General features: G+C 47.3%; 3 protein-coding genes across 3 annotated transcripts in view; 1 reads left to right on the plus strand and 2 right to left on the minus strand.

The window, feature by feature from the left end:
- strn4 (striatin, calmodulin binding protein 4) overlaps positions 1-10,098 on the minus strand; it is a 32,206-nt gene extending 22,108 nt beyond the window's left edge. Inside the window, 1 exon segment of the mRNA XM_080544959.1 lies at positions 9,723-10,098. Coding sequence (XP_080401085.1) covers positions 9,723-10,016 — 294 coding nt within the window. The 5' untranslated portion in view covers positions 10,017-10,098.
- A 2,823-nt stretch (positions 10,099-12,921) lies between these two features.
- fkrp (fukutin related protein) lies at positions 12,922-14,541 on the plus strand (the record flags this gene model as incomplete). The annotated part of the gene is made up of 1 exon (XM_080544961.1): positions 12,922-14,541. One exon carries the CDS (start codon positions 12,922-12,924, stop codon positions 14,539-14,541), a length of 1,620 nt encoding a protein of 539 aa, XP_080401087.1.
- Positions 14,542-20,205: 5,664 nt separating this feature from the next.
- The window catches only part of slc1a5 (solute carrier family 1 member 5), a 17,120-nt gene continuing 13,070 nt past the window's right edge, over positions 20,206-24,255 (minus strand). Inside the window, exons 7-8 of the mRNA XM_080544960.1 lie at positions 23,746-23,880; positions 20,206-23,165 (exon numbers count right to left, since the gene is read on the minus strand). Of these exons, the coding sequence (XP_080401086.1) occupies positions 22,916-23,165; positions 23,746-23,880 (385 nt within the window). The 3' untranslated portion in view covers positions 20,206-22,915. The remainder of the gene's footprint in view (positions 23,166-23,745; positions 23,881-24,255) is intronic.

The raw sequence follows: 24,255 nt of genomic DNA on the forward strand, positions 1-24,255 counted from the left end.
CTCCAGGCTCTCGGACCATGTAAACAACAGCTGGATGACGCAGTTTGACGAGACTGGAGAGACGTGCAATGCATTCTGGGGATTGAGTAGCTGAACAGTGTGGTGTCATGGCATACTCAAAGATTCAGGAACATCTAGTATCCATACTAGATTTCTCGCATACTCAAACTTTTCATACTGTACAGTGTGAACGCACTGCATTCTCAAAACCTACGTCATATCTAGTATGAGTAGTATACTAGTATGCCGTTCCGAACACTGCCTCTCTCTCTCTCTCGTTCTCCTTTTCTCTCTCCCCCCTCCTCCTCCTCCCAGCCCGTTCATTTTACAGTCCAGTTCTCTGTGTGTGTGTGTGTGTGTGTGTGTGTGTGTGTGTGCTACCGAAAAAAAGGACGAAAGAAACTAGGGCAGTCTAAAAACGCCGTCTCGCGGGGCGCCGGCGCGAGTAGCAGATCATAAGACGTCAGGCCCGCGGAGGAACACACCGGACTCAACCAACTCGCAACGGGGGGGGGGGGTCGCTTCCTACAACGTCTGTGCACCTCCAAGCAGCACTCTTGTTGAGGGGGGATGAGGTGGGATGGCATCCCCCCCCCAGAAATAAAAACAGTCAAAATCATCCCCCTTCTAAAACTGCCATCCCCCCTTTCCATCCCTTATGTCATGTTATCAATGAACGTGGTATTACCGCTATTTCAACACTTAGTTTTGCGCATATTGAGTAAAATACTGTGGGCGAGGGAGGGGGGGGGCACGCACACATGCAATGACATTTTTACCAAGTCACTGAAGTCACTGACGCTGAAGTCATTGACGCTGTGGGGATGCTAAAATTGTCCCCATATGATAAAATCCACCATCCCCCCTGATTTTCTTTTACAACTGCCTCCAACGTAATAAGGCCTTACTGGGGCTGCGTTCGTAAATCTTTCTCTGGAAATCTGATCAGCACTCGTGAAATGCCCTCTTGTCCAATCAAATGACTTGGTCCCCTTTATGACGTTGAACCCAGTGTGCGCTCCGGCGTTCTCAGAGCGAATATACGAACACAGCCTGAGTATCTTGTAAGCCTGATAATCGCAAAAGCGGTTGAAACGGCTAAACCGAACCTCCCTTTTTGAGAACATCGTCCTCACTGGATGGTCTACTCCCTCTGCCTGCGGTCGCCTTGGGTTTGGCAGAGTTACTAAAACAGGAGATGACAGTTTTAGTCACAGTTTCATTAGGGTGTCAAACGGATTAGCGAATATAGGCTGCAGGTTCTATAGAGCAGCTACTGTTGTTGATAAACCTTTTCATGAGGGCCACACACACACACAGACACACAGACACAGACACAGACACAGACACAGACACAGACACAGACACAGACACAGACACAGACACAGACACAGACACACACACACACACACACACACACACACACACACACACACACACACAGAGTTAGTGAATTACGACACAGCAGAAGTAGGGATGCTCCGATTTATCGGCCACCGATTTAAATCGGCCGATTTCACTCCAAATGACTCGATCGGTGATCGGCAAAAATGGCCGATCGCAAAAACCGATTTTTTTTTTTTTTTTTTTTTTTCTTTTTTCTGGGGAAGACAGATAACTGAACACAAAACATAGGAGGACGTAACAGTATGTAAACCATGAAGGCCACGTTTATGATGTCTTTTATACAGCCATATTACTGACTTGGGCTTCAGGCCCTAACTGGGTGATAGGCCAGACTTTTACTATGCCATAAAAATGGGTCTGCGTTTGCTTGGTGCCTAATGGATCAAAACTTTTGTCTAAAAAGCAAAAAATATGTAGGCTATCCAGTCAGTAGGCCTACAGTTATGTATTTTTAAAAAAATCGGTATCGGTATCGGTTGATCTTGAGGAAAAAAATCGGTGATCGGTATCGGCCCCAAAAATCCAGATCGGAGCATCCCTAAGCAGAAGAGGCCCAAATTCGCATTCTAGTCATGCTAGTTCAAGTCATGCTAGTTCTAATCATGCTAGTTCTAGTCAGTTCTTAGTCATGACTTTCTGGAGCGACACTAGTCCCACTGGTCAGAAACCAAGGTAAAAGCAAGCTTATTTGTGGGTCGGTCTCGAGGTATCAGGCTTTTGCGGTGCTCATTTCCAGGTTCAGATGGACTGTGTGGAGCTGTGTTTGGATGTGCCTTTAGCCCTGTTAGCTCTGCTAGCGAAGGCAGGGGCGCAGTGGGGAGAGGGGGCGGTGTGGAATGTGTAGCGGTGTGTCATTTAGGGGGGGGCAAGGTTTTGTTCCGCCCCTGACACTGGGGCGAGCTACAACCTGTCATACCCTCATGCCTTAGATACACACACACACACACACACACACACACACACACACACACACTCTTCCAACGGGTCAGATAAGCATCCCACTGCCACCTCTGTTCCTGCCCTGCAATCTAACATTGGCTTGCTTTCCGCACACGCACACAGGCACACACACAGGCACACACAAACACAGGCACACACACAGGCACACACACACACAGGCACACACACACAGGCACACACGCACACAGGCACACACACAGGCACACACACACACACACACACAGGCACACACACAGGCACACACACAGGCACACACACACACAATCAGCTTTTGCTCAGCTACTTACTCACAAATGTATATTAGGAAATATGAAACATCCTGTTGACACAACCTGTCTGTGCATGCCTGCAGTGTCTCAAGGGTGCACAAAACAGCTAAGAGCTAACATCTACCAGCTAACATCTACCAGCTAACACCTAACACCTACCATCTAACAATGGCTACAAACCAGTTTTCGACCGACTCAAAAAAAGAACTGTCCATTTGTACACACACGTTGAATACAGTGAACTAAGTGACAGTGAACTACAGTGAACTACAATATTTCAAAATCCCAAGCTCGATGCTTTCTGGAGCGAGAGAGAGAGTCATCTCTACCAGTCTGCCTGTCTCTGAGAACAGGGTCAAGGACAGCTCTCCTCCTCCTCTCTTCCTCCTCCTCTCTCCTCCTCCTCTCTTCGTCCTCTCTCCTCCTCTCTCCTCCTCCTCTCTCTCCTCCTCCTCCTCCTCCTCCTCCTCCTCTCTCTTCCTCCTCCTCTCTCTTCCTCCTCCTCTCTCCTCCTCCTCTCTTCCTCCTCTCTCTTCCTCCTCTCTCCTCCTCCTCTCTCTCCTCCTCCTCCTCCTCCTCCTCCTCTCTCTTCCTCCTCTCTTCCTCCTCCTCCTCCTCCTCTCTCCTCCTCCTCCTCTCTTCCTCCTCCTCTCTTCCTCCTCTCTCTCTCCTCCTCTCTCTTCCTCCTCTCTTCCTCCTCCTCTCCTCCTCTCTCCTCCTCCTCCTCTCTCTTCCTCCTCTCTTCCTCCTCCTCTCTCCTCCTCCTCCTCTCTTCCTCCTCCTCCTCTCTTCCTCCTCTCTCTCTCCTCCTCTCTCTTCCTCCTCTCTCCTCCACCTCTCCACTGTCCTTCCTTCCTTCACCCCTCTGAGACTCACCATCCCGCCAACAAGTAGAGCAGAGGGCTTTTCTGGGACAGAAAAGTGTGTTTGAGTGTGAGTGTGTGTGTGTGTGCGTGCGTGTGTGCGTGTGTGGGGGAGAGGGCTTAATTCCTGAGATTAAAAATAATTCCACAACGCGTGTCACGGAACGTGTAATTTTTATAGTGCTGTTAACATCGTTTCCCCCCAAAAAAGTTTGCAGGCCTCCACGCCACTCTATCCCACCTGGAGAGGGGAAACAGCTACGCGAGACTGCTCTTCGTGGACTTCAGCTCCGCCTTCAACACCATCCTTCCAGACAGGCTAGTGACCAAACTACTAGACCTGGGTCTATCACACTCTATATGTGCGTGGATCAAGGACTTCCTGACCGACCGCCCCCAGAGGGTGCGGGTGGGCCCCCACACCTCCACAGCCCTCAGCCTCAGCACTGGGTCCCCCCAGGGCTGCGTGCTAAGCCCCATCCTGTACAACCTCTACACCCACGACTTCACCCCCGTCCAACCCAGCAACTACATCGTAAAGTTTGCAGACGACACCACCGTGGTGGGATGTATCTCGGGGGAGGACGAGGCGGCGTACAGGGATGAGGTAGAGCAACTGAGCAAGCTGTGCAAGGTTAACAACCTGCTGCTGAACAAGTCAAAGACCCAGGAATTCATCGTAGACTTCAGGAGGAAAAAGTCTGAGATCCAGCCCCTGCTCATCGACGGAGAGAGCGTGGAGAGAGTCTCAACCCTCCGATTCCTGGGACATCACATGCGGGATGACCTGACCTGGAAGGACAACACAAAAGGCACCATCAAGAGGGCACAACAGCGGCTATACACCCTGAGATGCCTCAGGAAGGAACACAACAAGCAGGAGATACTGGTGGCCTTCTACCGCGGCGCAGTGGAGAGCATCCTCACCTACGGCATCTGCAACTGGTTCTCCAGCTGCACAACAGCGGAGAGAAATGCGCTACAGAGAGTAGTGAGAACAGCACAGAAGATCACCGGCGCCCCCCTCCCCTCTCTGGAAGAGCTGTACAACACACGCTGTCTCAGGAAGGCCTCAAAGATCTCCAGGGACCCGACCCACCCTGGGCACGTACACTTTATCAGGCTGCCCTCGAAAAGGAGGTACAGGACCCCGGCCGCTAAGACAAACAGACTGAAGAACTGCTTCTACCACAGGGCCGTCCAGGCCCTGAACACAGCAAAGACCTAAGTTCTGGGCCCTGGACAGTCTGGACGGATTGTATGGCAGCTGCTGGACTGAAAAAATCAGGTGTAGTGCTGAGGCACAAACATGTACATTTCAAGCCTGCAAACTGTGACACTTTAAATAACGTGAAAAAATACTATTGTGCAATATGACAACCCTAGTTGACTATCTGTGCAGTATAGTACAGTGGATTGTGTACATAGCCTTTATTTATGTAAACCAGCTCCTTACCTTCTTGTGATTTTTTTCTTTCTCTAATAGTTTTTTTTTTTTCCTTTCCTAACACCAGGGGAGCCACCCCTCCTAAATTTCGTTGTTTGGTACCTGTACTGTAGCAATGACAATAAAGTCCATTCATTCATTCATTCATTCATTCATTCATTCATTCATTCATTCATAAGCCCCTTTCACACACAGTTCCTGTAAACTGCATTGAATCCTGACCCGTGTCAGCCGGGCATTTTCACCGTTCACACGACCCAATTAACCAGCAATTGCCTGGTTGCTCCCTTTCACACATATGGCTACGACCCGGGTCTTGAATCACGCAGAGACTGCCATATATCATACCCCCTTATATCGGAAGATATGATGATAAATACATATAAAACAGAGGTATGATATAAGGCATAAATATATGGTACAGTATATGGCAGTCTCACGCGTCTGTCACCTCTCCAGTACATTAGAACTTTGCATCCTTTGAAACACATGGCGGGATGTAAGGATCTTGTAACTTCGCAAACATTTTAGCCAAGTTTTTTTTTTTAAAAAGCCACTCTCCGTGTTTGAGAGGATCACTCTCAGAGAGTGACTGTGCAGACGTCAGCTGATACTGACCAACAGTAGCTGATACTGACCAACAGTAGCTGGTACTGACCAACAGTAGGTGGATATTTCTTGCAGCAGGCGATGTGTCAGTTAGATCAACGCCTTCTCTGTGCCACTCCTTACAAGTTGATATAGGCCTATAAGTTCTTGTCATCGGCTGAAGAGATTCATTCAGAAACATGGGGGACTTATTAGGAATTTGGGTTGTTGTTGTTGTTGTTGTTGTTGTTGTTGTTGTTCGTCAGTGATGCGCTAAATCGGTGTGGTAGAGGGTGACTTTTTAATTTATAGTTTGTTACAGATTCATTTGTGATTACTCACAGCAAACCAGGCGATTAACTCGATCATTTCTTCTATCGTTTGATGGCCCTAGTTCTAATATGTAGGGGTGTATGTGTGTGTGTGTGTGTGTGTGTGTGTGTGTACATGCAACAGTAAGGGATTTGAGTACATGAGAGATAGGAGAAACAGAGAGAGACACACACACACACACACACACACACACACACACACAGAGCTACTGTTGTGTAGTCAGTCTATAAGCCTGGAAGTGTGCAGTGACTTCAGTGCGTGCGTGGGCGAGAGCTCTACTGTACCATATGCCGTTCATTAGAGATGAGACTCAACAGCCACCCCCCCCCGACACAGTATAAGTCACAGTATAAGTCACAGTACCAGCAGTTCATTCATTCAACTAAGGGACAAAGGAGAACCAACCTGAGGTCCCTGATATCAACTGGAGAAAACGTACAGAGTTCATACCTTCTATAAAAGGCAGACAGACTTCATAACTTCTATAAAAGGCAGACAGAGTTCATACCTTCTAGAAAAGGCCTAATTCTATGGCCGCTGCTAAACCAGCGAACAGAGGTGAAGTGTACTTCACAACACATGACTCGTTCGACACAGGCCGAAGGTGAAGCACTTCTGAATGGAGAGGACAGTTGTTGTTGACCCAACTCTCCAGTGTCTCTGAGGGGCTAACCGAGAGCTCCTCCAAGGCTGACGCTAAAGTCATGGAGATGGAGGGGGGGGGGGGGGGGGCTAACACAACACCGGCCTCACCACGGTAAAATACCAGGGTGTATTCTTGACTGCTCCGCTGCGTACACAAATCGAGTGAGTCAAAGCAGGAAAAGGCTGCATTCTTATGTGCACTTAGAATGCATGGCTAAACACAGCTTTATTCCTAGTATGTATATATGTTACGGTACATGTGGGAATCCGGCACATGTGGGAAAACTAGGGTTAGGGTTAGGTGCTAGGGTGCTAGGGTTAGGGTTAGGTGCTAGGGTTAGGGTTAGGGTTAAGTGTTAGGGTTAGGTGCTAGGGTGCTAGGGTTAGGGTTAGGTGCTAGGGTGCTAGGGTTAGGGTTAGGGTTAGGTGCTAGGGTGCTAGGGTTAGGTACTAGGGTTAGTGTTAGGTGCTAGGGTGCTAGGGTTAGGGGTAGGGTTAGGGTTAGGGTTAGGGTTAGGTGCTAGGGTTAGTGTTAGGTGCTAGGGTGCTAGGGTTAGGTGCTAGGGTTAGGGTTAGACATGCCAGCATGTACCAAGTCGACGTTTTATGCTGCCATGTCCCCGGAAATGCCAACATAAACCGTTTTCCCACATGTACCGTAACATATATATAGCCTGTATATATATATATATATATATATATATATATATATATATACACAGTATACACTAGTGTGAATCATTAGTAGAAAGCCACAGTTGCTTCCCCCCATCCAACCCCCCCTATCCCGTGACCTGCTAGTGGAGTCATTTAAGAGTCTCTGCTGCAGCTGCACTGAGAGAGAGAGAGAGAGAGAGAGAGAGAGAGAGAGAGAGAGAGAGAGAGAGAGAGAGAGAGAGAGAGAGAGAGAGAGAGAGGGAGAGGGAGAGATGAGGACTTGTCAGGTTTTCGGGGGGTGGGGAGGGGGTGTTGGTGGCAGTGCTCTAGAGGACGAGGCCAGGGCCCACCTGTCCAGTCTAGCTGATGCACGCACGCACACACGCACAGACACACACCTGGCCTAGTGCAAGGCAGCAGAGCCCTCCAGGCCCATCACTGGAGACAGAGTGGCACAGGTGTCCCAGTTTAACGACCTGGTTCCCCGTAAAAAAAAAAAAATGACACGTGGTCACACACACACACACACACACTCCCTATCTCTCTCTCTCTCTCACACACACACACTCTCTATCTCTCTCTCTCTCTCTCTCTCTCTCACACACACACACACTCCCTATCTCTCTCTCTCACACACACACACACACACACACACCATTTTCACCTTACACTGACATGTGTCCTGCGATCGGATCACACATGTTCTGATAACTTGCCCAGCTGGCTCCACCACAGCTGTTGATCGGACCTCTGTGTCTGTTGAATCTGATCTAGAAGAATGTGGTTAACGACCTCTGCGTCCGTTACTGCGTTGACACTTGTCCTCTACGGGGCCCCATGTGACCTCGTCCACCTCCGGAGGTGGTGTCACAGACGGGATCAGCGAACCAATCACAATGGGTCTTTTTCACCCGTTTACACAGCAGACTTTTCATGTAGACGCAATCAGGATTCGGACAGTTGCACAGTTGTAGACTTGGAGGAAAACACTGGCAGGGAAACATGCGCTGGGCTTGCCTTGTGTGTATGTGTGTGTGTGTGTGTGTGTGTGTGTGTGTGTGTGTGTGTGTGTATGTATGTGTGTGTGTGTGTATGCCACAGGGCTTTCCCTATTTTAGCACTAATGGAAGCTAGGCCACTGCTTAAACACGGTGTTCAACCGCTCGCTGTGCTCTACTGCTAATTGGACACACACTCACACACACACACACACACACACACACACAGTCACCCATCCCAGTATAACATCTCTAGTGACGGTGACATACTTCCGACTTCCATTCACATTCTCCTTTAAGGGCCGTGTAGCACGGTCAGTTTGTGATTGTTCATCCATTTTTGATCACGTTCCTATTTATAGCTGTATGTATACAGGGCAGGCACGTGTACGAGTCAAGAGGGAGAGTGCGATACACTGACATATGGGGGCTATAGGAGAGCATTCTCTGCACAGCCAAGCTCCTATTCAAACAGGAGATCATTCAGCATCATTATCTACAAAAAAAAAAACGGGGGGGTTGGTGGTGACAGGGGGGTGAGGCCACATATGGAGTGAAAGGACTGAGAAAACATGCTTTGGGCTTCTTAGGCTATGCGTAAACGCCAGGGACCGCATTACGTCATTGGCTTTGTGTGTGTGTGTGTGTGTGTGTGTGTGTGTGTGTGTGGCTCCGGGATTTACAAACTCATTCGCGTTACCGAATCCCGGTTGTAAATTGACAGTGGGTCACGTGACCAACCCTAATCTCGCAGAGAGAAAAAAAAAGCAGAAGCGCCTCCTCAGCCTGCCAACTAACTCACGTTCGTTATTTTAAAAATATATATATGTTATCACCGTTAATAACGTTTTTACACACCGCACATGGTTTACTATAGACACCTCCACCTGTGTGACCCCCCCCCTCTAGTAATACAGGGTGCGTTCGTAAACTCGCTCTGAGAGCGCCGGAGCGCACACTGGGTCCAACGTCATAAAGGGACCGAGTCGTTTGATTGGACCAGAGGCGTTCCACGAGTGCTGATCAGATCTCCACAGCGTATTCACGAACGCAGCCGTAGAGACATTCTCAAATCCGGCTGCGCTTTAAACGGGTCCGAGGTTTGTGTGTCTAGACAGTGACAGTGCAGCTCGCCAAAACGTCCTCCTACGTTTAAATGTGGCCAACAAAACGCTTTCACACTAACACCTCTATTATACCTCTATTAGGGGCGAGATCGTCCTAAATCTCTGCGAGAAATGAGCATTAAATACAATGCTTTGGTCGCAAAACAGTGCGTCAAGGCACTACACAATCAAGGCAACTGAACTCACAGATTAATGCATGTCAGAAGATAATAACAGCCCTAATAATAGACATTATTATAACAACAGCCCTAATAATAATAGACATTATTACAATCTGGACCACGGCAGATTAGATTCTGATCGCTTTGACTGTAAGAGGAGCGGTCGTGACTTTCTTTTGGAGGATATGGACATCGATGGCCTTTTTTCTGTAAATTTAGCCTAGTATAATGAACATTGGTATAATAATAAGATCACACAACATTTACCCTGAGCTCGTCTCTCTCCGCCTCCCAGCGGTACTTCTCCGCCTGGAAGCGGCCCCACTCGAACTGGATAAAGTGCAGAATCCCGGGCAGCGAGAGGCCCGGCGCCGTGTCCCCGGGGTCCAGAGGCTCCCGAGGCGGCAGCGAGGACCCAGACATGACGGCCTGGCCTGGTACCACCGCTCCTCCTCCTGACTTCGGCCCGTTCGGGTTGTTCCGCGCCACGCCGCCGCCGCCGCTCCCTCCGGAGGTCTGGCCCGGTCCGCCCGCTACCCCACCGGATCTGTCCGCCTCCATTTTAGCAGTTTGGGATCTCTCCTCCAGGAGGACAAGGAGGTGGAAACACAGGCAGATAATAATAACAACCCCGTCCCTTTCAGCCCAGCCCAGCACTCTCTCTCTCTCTCTCTCTCTCTCTCTCTCTCTCTCTCTCTCTCTCTCTCTCTCTCTCTCTCTCTCTCTCTCTCTCTCTCTCTCTCTCTCTCTCTCTCTCTCTCTCTCTCTCTCTCTCTCTCTCTCTCTCTCTCTCTCTCCTCTCTCTCTCTCTCTCTCTCTCTCTCTCTCTCTCTCTCTCTCTCTCTCTCTCTCTCTCTCTCTCTCTCTCTCTCTTCCTTCCTTCCTTCCTTCCTTCCAGAAATCCTAGAGCTCATATGGGGGAAAAAGGTGCAAAATAAAGACCTGTAAGTAAATAGATCTCTGCCCACAGCTTATGGAAGCATATAGCTGACATAATTCAAATGCCAATGCAATATGAGATTGCAATTGCATGTTCCACTTGTGCATGCATTCTTTCAGACAATATTCAAATTCAAATGCAATTCTAATGATTTGCATTTGCATTTTCATGTACCCGATGTGCACATTCGCTGTCAATATTAAAATGATAATGCAAAGCCATTTGACAAAGTCTTTGTAGCTGACAAAATTCAAAAGTTCATTCTAATGTGCCACTTTTGCCACTTTGCCACTTTTGCCTGCGTTATTTGAGTCAATATTCAAATTGTAATGCAATAATGTGATTCGCAATTGTTCGCACTGATATAACATCTTCATATACACCATACAGGCTACTGATTAACAGTAGGCAAATGCCAATTGAACAGATTTATTCATTATCCTATCTTAAGAAAACTAATGTAACACTCTCATCTGGGGACTTACACGGCAAATCAAATCCAAGATCGACAAATCCCTGATGACAGGGAGATGACGTATGACTGCTCTGATGAATCAACCCCTATTTAATTAATGTTCTCTATATAACGACGTCGATCATTGATCGGCAACGACACTATATAATAGTTTGCCTAACTGGCCATCGGATTTGGGCTCCTAATATCTAAAAAGCACTACGGTTTTCTTATTTTATCGGATTAAAGTAGCAAAGACCAGAAATGTCCATTGACCGCCAGTCAAACTTCTACACTGCTATCACACAAAAAGGGGCGTGGACATGACGGGAGAGCAAAGTACCCGGATGTGTTTCCTAGAACATGTCAATGCAATTGCGTTTCACCGAACTGCATAGAGAGTTTGAATTTTGTCAGCTACAAAGCAGCGCATGACTTTGTCAAATGGCTTTGCATTATCATTTTAATATTGACAGCGAATGTGCACATCGGGTACATGAAAATGCAAATGCAAATCATTAGAATTGCATTTGAATTTGAATATTGTCTGAAAGAATGCATGCAAAAGTGGAACATGCAATTGCAATCTCATATTGCATTGGCATTTGAATTGTGTCAGCTATATGCTTCCTTAACAGCTTTCAGCGAGGATCGCTTTTCCCAGGGCTGCGTTGGGGAAATTTGCTCCGAGAGCGCCGGAGCGCACACTGGGTTCGACGTCATAACGAAACCGAGTCGTTTGATTGGACGAAGAGGCGTCCCGTGAGTGCTGATCAGATTCCCAGAGCGACTTTTACGAACGCAGCCACGAGCCCCGATTCAACGGTGCTGGTAACTGGTAACCAGGGAGGTCGCTTCCTGCCATATTGTGGTCTCACGCCAGTTTCCTGTGCTCATTTCCGAAAACAGCAACGCTGGGATACAATGTTTCAGACAGCGGCAATGATGAAAAATGTGAATATAATATCTAAAACATGACATTTGACACATAGAATAACACAGCATATCTAATCAGTTACGGAAAGTATATTTGTAGTTATATCTTTATTTATTGGCCGTGCATTCCTGGGAATGATCAAGGCCAATATAACCATAATACAATCACATGCACTTCATTGCTATGCGATCTGTGGCACGCAACCTTTAACGGGGATAATAATATGCTTATATTGTAAAGATACAGGTGAGTCATGCTTAAGAGTATGTTTGTTTTATTAACAACGAGGTGCTGCCTGCCATGCACGAGATGCCTTTTGTTTACCTCAACGGTTTTGAAATGGTGCAAGTCAGCAGGATCAGAAACCTGTACTGATTAATAACATGCATGTTTGCATAATGTCATTGATAGGTAAACGAACCGTGCAATCCAGGTCAGGTTATTGACAGAGGAAAACTAGGCCAATCCAGTCCATGTATCGGACACAGCACCTAGTTTCTTGACATTGACAACAAAAAACAACACAAAAGTGTATATAATAGTCCTCTCCAGGTGACTGAAGGCTGCTGCATGACAGTCTACGCACTGACAGTGTGTCTACTGAAGCAACGTGCTATGGCCACCTATATGTTACTGTACATGTGGGAAAACTAGGGTTAGGGTTAGGTGCTAGGGATAGGGGTAGGGGTAGACATGCCAGCATGTATCAGGTCACCCTAGTACCTAACCCTAACCCTAGTTTTCCCACATGTACCATAACATATATGATACAATATATGCCATTTAGCTGATGCCTTTATTCCAAAGTGACTTACATTGCAGTGTGTGCATAGGCATACATGTTTCAGTATATATCGTCTCCCAGGGGGACCACCTGAAGTAGTCTTGTTCGACGTGTTCATTCATTAATCCTATGAACTTGTCGAATTCTCAATTGGGAAAACACTGACCTCCTTTTCCTCTGTTACGGTGTGTTATGTGTTTGTGTGTTTCAGTAAGTCCTGCTGCTGGCCGTAAACCTTCCAGAGACCCACATCAAGCTGTAGCTCTTCTCTGATGGGAGGTACTGAGCGTTGTGAACCAGCTTCCTGAACAGAGAGACGGGGGAGAGACGGAGAGCGCTGCGCCAGGTGCCATGCGTGTGAGTTTCTGCCAGGGCCTGCTGACCGGAGCCATCGTCCTGAACCTGCTCATCCTCTACTATGTGTCCCGGGCCCAGCAGCAGATGATGGAGAAACGCCGGGACCCAGGAAGGGGCCCCAGGAAGGCTGCCTTACCAGCCTCCGGCCTGGGGGGGGGCATGGGCGGGGGGGGCATGGTGGGGATGGGTGGCGGGGGGATGGCCGGGCCCGGAGGGATGGCCGGGGGAGAGGGCAACGCCCGCGGCCCCCGCGTGACCGTCCTCCTGCGGGAGTTCGAGGACTTCGAGAACTACGTCGGGGAGGTGGCGCGCTCCTTCCTCCGCCAGAGGCCCGAGCTGCCCTTCCTGGCCGTGGCCGACACCCCGCCCTACCCGCCCCTGGCCCTCCCCGAGGGCGCCCGCCTCCTGGTGCTCTCCCCCAGCCCCGAGCAGCCGCCCCAGGCCCACCGGCCCGAGTTCCACGTCCAGACGGAGTTCGTGCTGCTGGTGCCCGACGGGGTGGAGCTGGAGCAGGGCCGGGTGCTGGAGAGGTTGGTCCGGGAGCTGGAGGGCGAGGGCGGCGGGCCCGTGAGGCTGGTGGCGGCCCCGGTGCTGGCCCGCTCGGCCGTCCAGTGCCTGCACCTGCGGGTCAGCCTGAGGGAGTGGACGGCCACCTACACGGCGGCCGCGTCCGGGAGCAGCGGCAGCGTGTGCACGGCGCTGCAGGGCGACGCCGTGGTCCTCCTCCGCGCGGAGGACCTCTTCAACCTGTCGCTCCCGCTGGGGCGGCCGCTCCTGGCCTCCCTCTTCGTCCAGACGTCCTTGCGCGGCTGGAAGGTCAAGCTTCTGGAGAGCCCCTGCTTCGCCGCGGGCCACCGGCCTCTCTTCACCTCGGCCCACAACCAGTGGAAGGCGGACAGCCGGCTGAAGGAGGCCACGAACCGGCTGATGAGGGACTTCGGCCTCCGGCGCCTCCTGCTGGTGGACGGCAGGGAGCAGTGGCACGGCTGCGGCAAGGAGACGGCCCGCTGTTTCGGCACGGTGCGCGACGACACGCCCGAGTACCTGTACCTGGAGCGCTGGACCCCGCCCTGCTGCCTGCGCGCGCTCCGTGAGACCACCAAGTACGTGGTCAACATCCTGGAGAGCTCGGGTGTGCGCTACTGGCTGGAGGGGGGCACCCTGCTGGGGGCGGCCCGCCACCAGGACATCATCCCCTGGGACTACGACGTGGACCTGGGCATCTACCTGGAGGACGTGTCCAACTGCGACTACCTGAAGAACCTGGACTCGGGTTCGCTGGTGGACGCCAACGGGTACGTGTGGGAGCGCGCGGTGGAGGGGGACTTCTACAGGGTGCAGTACAGCGAGGCCAACCACCTCCACGTGGACCTGTGGCCCTTCTACCCGCGCAACGGGGTCATGACGAAAGACACGTGGACGGAGCACAAGCAGGACGTGGAGTTCCCCGAGCACTTCCTGCAGCCGCTGGTGCCCATGACGTTCGCCGGCATCACGGCCTACGGACCCAACAACCACCGCGCTTTCCTGGAGCTCAAGTTCGGGGAGGGGGTCATCGAGAACCCCCAGTATCCCAACCCTGGCAAGAAGAGGCTAGACAGGAGCAGGCTATGAGGGGAGACGAGGCTACGTAGGAGGGGTGGGATTGGGACCATCAGAACAAAAGAACAAAACAGCTATGCTAGGACCGATCTTGAAGAACAAAGGGAGGGGACCCAGCAGAGGAGTTTTGACTCAGATTATGGGAACCTCCTGAAGATGAACTTGTTGAAGATGAAGGTGCACTGTGTAAATGTATTTATTTTAAACTGTTTTGTTTTGATTACCTCTGAAAGAAATGTCACAGGCTAAAAGAGAGTGCACCTTTGACACCACAGAGACACTAAAGCTGATACAACTGATACTTAACGACCTGAGAAATTCTTGACCACCTGACACATTGTCACATGACATCAACATGTCAATCAACGTTCCCCCTCAAGGGAGCGCTGCATGGGCCTCCAGACTTCAGACAGTTGACAACAGAATTGTTCTGAGAACGCTTTACTTTACTTTTAGGCAAGGCACATTTATTTGTATAGCACATTTAATACAACAGGGGCAATTCAAAGTGCTTTACATACAAGCGTTAAAAAAAATATATAGCAAGAGGAGGATAGTAATAAAATAAAAATCACAAGTATAGAGAGAGAGATTAAATAGATAAACATTTAACAAGATAATAGTCAATGAATAAAAAAGCAGATATAAGAAGTAAATAGATAAAACATTTGTTTAATCATAACTGCTGCAAAACATGAAGGTTTTTAGCTTAGTTTAAAATATTTTTAGGGTTTGGGCCTGTTTGATTTCTTCAGGGAGTTTGTTCCAGGAGCATGCAGCAGCGTGACTGAAAGCTGCTGCACCATGTTTTGTTTTCTTCTATGATTGGAATCTTATTAGTATATATGAACACTGTTAAAGTATTATGGGTCTGAAACATATGATACAACGTATCAACATGTGGTTCGAGAGGGCCCTATGAGGTGCTCTTGGTGCTGGGGGATGGAACTACAAGTCAAGTCAATAATTCCTCAGGTCCTTATTTGACAGTATCACCCCAAATGATGAAATGTTTTATTTATGACCCTAGCCTCAAATTATGGGTGAAGCAGACAGGCAGAGGGTTGCATTGCTCTCTTACTCTCATTCAGAGATGATGTTACAGTGTGAGGTGTGCAGGGGGGCTCACCAACAGCAAAGCTGCCTGAAAACCCCCCCAAAAAGAGAAACTTGCTTTAACCCATGGTTCAGCCACTACTGACTTCAGCCAACTCTAACTTTATAGTCAGATTGTCCATTATCTCGAAAGTAGTTTATCGGCCAGGTGAATCGTTTAGCCACCTCTAACAAAAATACAATAGAAGTGATGTTTCATCATTTCTGGGCAAATGGGTAACTAGTTCATTTGAGGTGATTGTGGCCACAAAGTTGAGACCCCCCCCCATCACTCCCATTGTATTCTAGTTAGCGTGGCTAAACAAGTTGGAACTATGGATTAAACGATTCACCTGGCCGATAAACTACTTTCGAGATAATGGACAATCTGACTATAAATGGAAAAATACTGAACCTGAACTTTATGTAGCTCAGCAACATAAAATGACTTCCAGACACAATAGCTGAGGTCCAGGACTCACCCAGGGGACTATTATACAGAAGAAAAAATGACATGCTTCAAATACTAAACAAATATGGTAAACAGCCATATTTGATCATATACACCACAGTAATAGCTGACATACAATAAGCAATGTTAATATAGTTGGTATATGAATATTGATGCGTTGGTCCTAGGCGTTATGTTTGACAGAGTATATTTGTGGTTATGTTGCACTGGTTCACTTTTATTTTCTTGAGATTTGCACAATTCGTGTTTACTACTGGAACTGTATGACTGAATGTTTTTACTGTAACCTGATGACATTTGGCATGCTTGCTACCGTTGTTTAAAGAAGAGAAAGGAAGAGCTCTTGTATTATTTCTCTTATTTAAATATATGACTTAGATAGAGTGAAGTTATTGCAAGTAAAGTGCTATTGGTCCTTCATTGAAAACACAAGATGCAGTAATATAAATCAATCTCACTTGTGTAAAAAGAAAAAAAAATGGCTGTGTCTAATGTTTTGCTGTCACGTGTCCTGCATTGACTGGAATGTCAGACTGTATCTGAACTGTGAGAGAAAGACTGACTGTAGATCTGAGACCAGAGTTTGACTAGATGGATCTATCAGACTTTACAAGTGATAAACGCACAAAATAATCCACCAGCAGCCATCATGAACCTGTACACTGTGGACTTGGCTTGTGTATATTGCTGTCAGTGTGTGTCCATCTCACCGAATGGGACAATAAATAGTAATAACAACACTGTTCTGTGTGTAGCAGACAGTGTTTATATGGTGAGAGTTTCATTCTAAAACATAATTTCATATGATGAAAATAACGTAACGTAACTACTGCCCTTTCACTCTGCAATTGGATGGATTGGATTGATTATTATTATTATTATAATTAATCCTTTATTTAACCAGGGTAGTCATATTGAGACAGTAGCCTCTTTTTCAAATGAGCCCTGGCCAAGAAAAGCAGCACTTCATTAAAAAGACACCACATACAGTATAAAAACATACAATATACAACAGAAACAGTGAGCAGACGCAGCCTATAATAGATAACCTAAGCACATTTGCATGTATGATGCAAAGTCTCTGTAACACACAGTTTAAAGTCAGAGAGTGGGATGAACATGTTAAGTTTCAACTTTTTCTGAAGTACATTCCACGTTGATGGAGCGTTGTAACAGAATGCGGTTTTACCAAATTCAGATCTGACATTTGGCACATTAAAGAGAATGCTGTTGTTAGACCTGAGGTTATATCTACTGTTTACTGTTGTTAGACCTGAGGTTATATCTACGGTTTACTGCCATTGAAAAAAACAGATAAGTAAGATGGTAACAATCCAATCATTGCTTTATAAATGAAAATAAACTACGTATATATGTTGACCTGTGTATCATTTCGCGGGTTTGATGGGGAATGTTTTATTGACCATACAAGTCACTGGGACAATAACACAGAATTATCAATAAACAATTTACATTGACATATTGAGAGAATACATACAGGATTTTTCATTTATTGGATAAGACAGAATGAGGTTCGACTTGGGAGACTTCACTGTGCAAATTCTCCCGTTTGACCAGCAGATGGCAGAATAAGCTTTAATATCAAAGGTTGTCACCACGGTAGATCACAATAAGATGAAGCGTCTAGACACTGATCTGAAGTCAGGGTCCAAATGTCTCCAGTAATGGTTTAGAAAGGATCTGGTGTGGATAAACTGATCCTAGAAGACAGTATAATAACTGAATGGGTTTCTCTTATATTCCAATACTTCTGAAACTCATCCTATAAAATAAACCAAACACATTGAAGACCAACCCACATTCTACTGCTACCTACTGATAGATAGATAGATAGGTAGATAGATAGATAGATAGATAGATAGATAGATAGATAGGTAGATAGATATATAGGTAGGTAGGTAGGTAGATAGATAACCAGATGTTACTTTTGGGTACCCTAAAATAGGGGGACTATGCATAAAAAGTGTTGTAGTTTCTGAATGGTGAAACCAATGTGTACACATAAATGGTAAATGGACTGACTTATATAGCGCCTTTATCCAAAGCGCTTTACAACGGCCTTTCATTCACCCATTCACACACACCTTCACACACCCGCTCACTGGGAGCAATTTGGGGTTCAGTGTCTTGGCCAAGGACACTTCGACATGTGGCCAGCCGAACCGCCAATCTGCCAACCTTGCGATCATTAGACGGCGGCTCTACCTCCTGCGCCACAGCCGCCATAGTTTAAATTCCCTAATTCCAGTTGTTGCCATGACAGCCCTCCCACCTTCACCTCCTGTTCTGTGGTTCTTCTCCAGGTGGTTCTGGGTTTCCTCCTGCCTTGTGGGTTCTATGTTAGAGCCTGCTGCTTTGTGACTGATCTGTTTAGTGTTCTGAGTGTGTAACCTATCCAGTTCCATGTTCTCCTGTTGATTTGGATTTCTATAGTTTCTTGTTTGGTTCCCACAGGTTTGCTTTTCCAATTCTGGCTTTGACCTCCTCCTCCGGTCCTCCATCCACAGTAATTATCCTCCTGAGGTATGTGAACCTCACCAACAGATGCAGGAGAAATGACACAAACTAAAGATAACCGCTGCTTCACTTGGGCTCAAAACCAACTCATCAAAAACCAAAGTGATGGGTATTGTCAACAACAAAAACAACATACCAATCACCCCGGACCAAACCCAGCTAGAGGACGTGGTGAGGTTCACATACCTCGGGAGTATGATTACTGTGGATGGAGGACCGGAGGAGGAGGTCAAAACCAGAATTAGAAAAGCAAACCTGTCGGAACCAAACAAGAAACTATAGAAATCCGCTGCAAAACCATTGTTATTCATGGTTCTTAGTCCTTGTCTTCCCATTATCAGTTCGTAAACATTGTAGTTTCCTCCTATCTTTGTATTCATGTCTCCCATCAGAATCATGATGCCCTTTCCTTCCTTCGTCTGAAGTATGTGATACACTGTAGCTGGTTGTAGAAGTGTTCCTTGGTGTCATCGTCTGCGTCGTTGTTGGCGTAGCTTTGTACTACTTGGAGGTTTATTTTCTTATGTAGAATGGAATCTGGGCTGTGATGATCCTCGTGTTGAAGGGTTCCCAGCTGATAAGGGCCCTCTGTGCTTCTTTGGAAAGCAGGAACACTGCTCCCTCTGTGTGTGGGGCAGTACAGTATGTCCGCTGGCCAGCCTGACCTGCCCTGACTGGAGCCATCTGGCTTCACCCACACCCAGGAGAGATCGTCTGGACCTCCTCATGTCCTCCACTAATCAAATCAAATCAAATCTAGTTTTATTAGTATAGAGCGTTTCTCACAAGATGTGACTCAATGCGCTTTAGATGATGACAGAGCCGCAAGCAGGCAAAAGTAAAAAAAAAAAACTGTACACTGTGTAGCCAGGAAAACTCCCTTGCAGCCCTCTACTCATAGAGCGACTACTACCCGTTTGCCTACCAGCACACAGCAGCAGACCCCAAACCCCCCCCCAGGGGGACCCCAGCCGCCCCACCACCAGCGCACCTGGCCCATCCAAGCAAGCGCAGACCATAATAGCCCCGCACCAGGCTAGCCAAGCAGGTGCCCCAAGCTCCGCTATTACTGCCCTTTCCTCCTTGTTGCTGTGTCGGTGGGCCGTCTAGGGGTCCGAAGCTTCGGACGCACCGCCTTCCTTGCGGTTTCGCATACACAGTGTCATTTTCTCCTTAGCTTGGCACGCTGAAGGGTCTTCCTTTTCAAAACATTGGGATTTTGGTGGTTTTCATCAACATTTCTGTAGCATATAAGGCTTTTACGGGTTGGGGTTGCTAGCCCCCAAGGCCCAACCTTTCTGGCTTCTGGTGTGTTTTGGAGTGTACACATATACCATCAAATAAAAGCTGATAATCTCTCCTTTTACCTCATAGTACATGTTTGATTTAAAATCCAAACTTTTGGAGTGAAGAGCCCAAAAGAATTAAAAAATGCTTCACTGTCCCATTACTTACACACTGTAGACCGACCGACAGATAGATTGATGAGAAAAGTTGGTGTTCACTTCGTCAACAGTGTTCATGCTCACGTCAGTAAGAGAAAGGTCGTAATAATCCACAAAACCAGTGGATCATAATAAAAAGATGTTTTATTATTATTCCTAAACCTAGTGGGGAGTACATTCAGAGCCTGACCTCGACTGCTACTGTAGACACCAACCATCACCACGTACACATACACACAGACAACACACGCACACGCACACATACACACACACAACACATGCCCACATATACACACACAACAGCGCTCTGAGACAACCTTATGGAATGATACGCTTTTTTTTTTCTCCAGCATTGCACACACACACACACACACACACACACACACACACACACACACACAGCAGGGAAAGGAGGCTGCAGAGAGTGATTGGAGATGCCACTCATCACTGCTCCAGGGACACATTTTGATCTTCCAGCCTCATAGGATGCAAGTTAAGAAGTGATTGTGACAACTGATTTCAGACCTGCGATATTCGGGGCACATTTGCTCACGGCAACATGAAACTTCACTGTTCCAAAAAAAAGGAAGGAAGAGATATGTTGAGACACCGGCCACCTAACAGACACAGAGTCTTTTTGAAAACCAGCGTCATATTCTAGACCTATGTTGAGGTAAGAGATGTTCAGTTCATTTGGTATACCCGAGGAGTAGTGCATCAACACAGACTGTTAGAGTGGACAAAGATGATGATTTGGTGTGGTTGAATCATAGACGATATTCAATGGACATTGACTAGTCGTGAGCTTAGAATGATAAGGTTCTATCTCCGTCTAGGGTCGTTCAGAGATATTGAGCGTCAACATTTTTACATTCCACGGAAACCTTTGTATTTTATGAATTACTAACTTAAAAAATGTCAACATTTAAAAAATAACACCACACAGGCATTAATAAACACCTAATGGATAGAACCTTATAATTCTAACGTCACGTAGTGTTACATCAATCAGATCAGAGGATAAGTGCTCGTCCATAATCGTGTTGTATATTACATTGACGTCAGTCTCCGTAGCAACAACACCATTCCGACAAACAATCCCAGATCATCCAATAGGGGAGGGCCATGACACATTCCCAGAATCTTAAGTACATACTCTGCTCCGATTGGACAGCAAGAAAAAACACTCAACAGAAGCGTACAGCATACACACGCGCTAGCGGTATAAAAAGCTATTACAGACCGGTGATTAAACGTCACATAGCTAGCAAAAAAAAAAAAAGAGCATGAAACGGACAAACGAAAGAAAAAAAAAAAGTGTGTTGACAATTTAAAGCAATGAACATCTGACGTTCATCTGTACACAACACTTATTTCGACCTTAGCTTAGTCTGCTTTGGAGTATCTGATTAAAGAAACACATATACAAGATTAACCAGTTAAAGCAAGGAAATAAATACAATTCATAAAAGCCAATATTTCATTTCTCACATTCAGCTTTAGCATTTAAATGTTTTTTTGGGGGGGGGAAATAATCTACCATTCAACGGATAGTTCACTCTTTATAAAGAGTGAGTTATTTTAAATCCATTGGGTCGTTCTTTAGCTATGTATAGCAGTTGACTAGATACCAGTCTACAGATAACCAGGAGATACTTTACATTGAGCAGTTACTGTTGTCGCTGCTAACTAACTACCCAGTGGACTTAAATCCCGTTAAGTCCAAAAAAACTAAAACATTGCTTAAAAGGACAAAGGACAAAAAGTAAACTATACTTTAAACAACCGTTACCACCACTCCTCTTCTTCTACGAGTCCTGTGGCCCAATAGAAACACAGCATATTCTACCACTCAGTGACAGAAGAGAGACGGTACACAGGTGTACTAATGCGTGAGAAGTGAGGGCAGTGGAACACCTGCATACTCCTTCCCTCACCGTCTGCACCTGTTCCCTGTTCTAGTACCGGGTGTTAGAACCACCCTGTTCTCGTCTCACTTACATGACATTGTCAGGTGGGGGACCAACAGGGATACAAGATGAAAACCACCTCCTAGTTCACAGTGACTGATGGGTCACAGAACGTAGACTGTAGAGTGCAGGCCTTCAAGTTACAGTATACTACAGCCACCGCCGTAACGGACCCACGCAGCCTTTGACAGTACTTTTGGTCCTTCCGAGGAGGCAGCGAGATGCTGGAGTGTGTGTGTGTGTGTGTGTGTGTGTGTGTGTGTGTGGGTGTGTGTGTGGGGCGATAAGAGTCCTTGGCTTTGAACTGGTTAGTAGGACAGAGAGACAAAGATGATTTGGTTGTGACAGGCTTTGGCTTTGCCATCACTTACTCTCACAGAGCGCAGTGAGACAGGTGTACCTCAAAGGTGAAACATACGCAGGGCCTATTCATATAAATATAAAAATTCTTGGAGTAATAGCTTGACTGTAAAAATAAAATAAAAAGAAGTTTGACGGAAGGTTTTAAAAAGACAATAGTAAAAATATCAGTTTTTCTGGCCCCAAAAAAAAAAAAAAAGCTAAAACATAACAAATTAGAGTTACGACTCCAACCTAGAGTTCCTAGAAAAAAAACTGTCTTAAAAAAACAGAGCGACCTGTTTGCGACCTCTCCTTCGCCCCCTTCTTCGACGATCTCTCTGTCGCCTTCCTCCGAGAGAGAAGACAAAAAGGAGAGAGGGATTTCCTCTTTCAACAGGAGAGTCTTTACGTGTCCCCTCTCTTTCTGTTTGTGGCGAGGGGAGGAGGGGAGTGGGGGTTTCGATCTTTTCAATCGGCAGGGATGGGGCAGGGTCAGGGGTAGGTAGGGGGGGGGGGTTGGGAGTCTACATGACGGACTCTTTCTCAGGCAAGCGGGAGGTGGAGGCGCCCCCTTCCCCGTCGGCCTCGGCCCCGGGCTTCTCGATGAGGGGTGAGTGCTCTGGCACGCCGGCCTCCTCCTCCGTCTTCACCTCGCTCAGCGCCCCCGCCACCCCCGCCTCCGCCTCGGCCTTGGCCGTGCGGTCCACGAAGAACTGCAGCAGGCCCGCCCCGAAGGCGTCGCCCTCCACGTTGATGATGGTGCAGGTGCGGTCGCTGTGACCGGGAGAGAGGCGGAACACACAGTGAGTCCAGGAGAATCCCAATTGGTATTGTATTTTATATTGTTGGAAAGCCTGATTAGTCACCTTTATAACGAGGTACAACTAAGTACCTGTAAGGATGTAAGGATCATGCGAGAGTGAATACCAACAGAAGAATATTGCAGGGGATTTTGGCAAATGTTTTTGGGCCGCTACCCACACGTTTAGCTGTGTTGCTCATTACACGAATGCATGATCCTTATAAGTTGTACCTCGTTGTAAAGGTGACTAATCAGGCTTTCCAACGAAATAACGTTTCCATTGTATCCTGTCTTATTTGTCACTTATGTCCTGTACTGTTGTTATTTTGTATCTTATATTACGCCTATTGCCTTATTGTCTTGTGCTGCAATGTCAGGAACTGAAGCCTAAGAATTGTACTCTCTTACACACTAATGTGACTTAACAATAAAAACTTGAAACTATAACAATTTAGCTGACCATAGTTTGCTGTGCTGATCATATCCACAACTATTGGTGATCTGTACCATAGAGTACCATAGAGTACCATACAACAGCGCCTGAGTACTCACACGAGCCAGTCGACGGCCAGGACGAGGGAGATGTCGTTGGTGGGCAGCCCCACCGCCTCCAGGATGATGGCCAGGGTGAGCACGCCCCCCGCGGGGATCCCTGCCGCTCCCACACTGGACGCCGTGGCTGTCACTCTGGCAGGAGGGGGGCGGGGTCAGACAGAGAGTTAGCCACTCAGAGCACAGCGGTCGCAAACACACAGCCCTGACTGTCACCAGGAGCTACAGGGTGACTTCTGGGATGGCGCCTCTGGCCTTGTTCTGAGGACCTCAAAATGCATCCCTCCCTGTCCTTGTAGAGATCACTGATCTGACTGATGAATTCAGAAATCACTGATGGACTTAAGATTAATTGGTGAAGGCGGTGCCCTTGACCGATCCAATGACATTCACAATTGACCTCAAGTAATAGTGGGATGGACGTTAAAAGTCAAAGGATGCATTTTTTCCGGTATCGGTACAGGTTCCCCGATTCAATGGACCTATCGCTAAGCCACGCCCCAGAATAGA

The sequence above is a fragment of the Nansenia antarctica genome, assembly GCF_963989245.1.
Source record: "Nansenia antarctica genome assembly, chromosome: 14".
NCBI classification, from domain to species: domain Eukaryota; kingdom Metazoa; phylum Chordata; class Actinopteri; order Argentiniformes; family Microstomatidae; genus Nansenia; species Nansenia antarctica.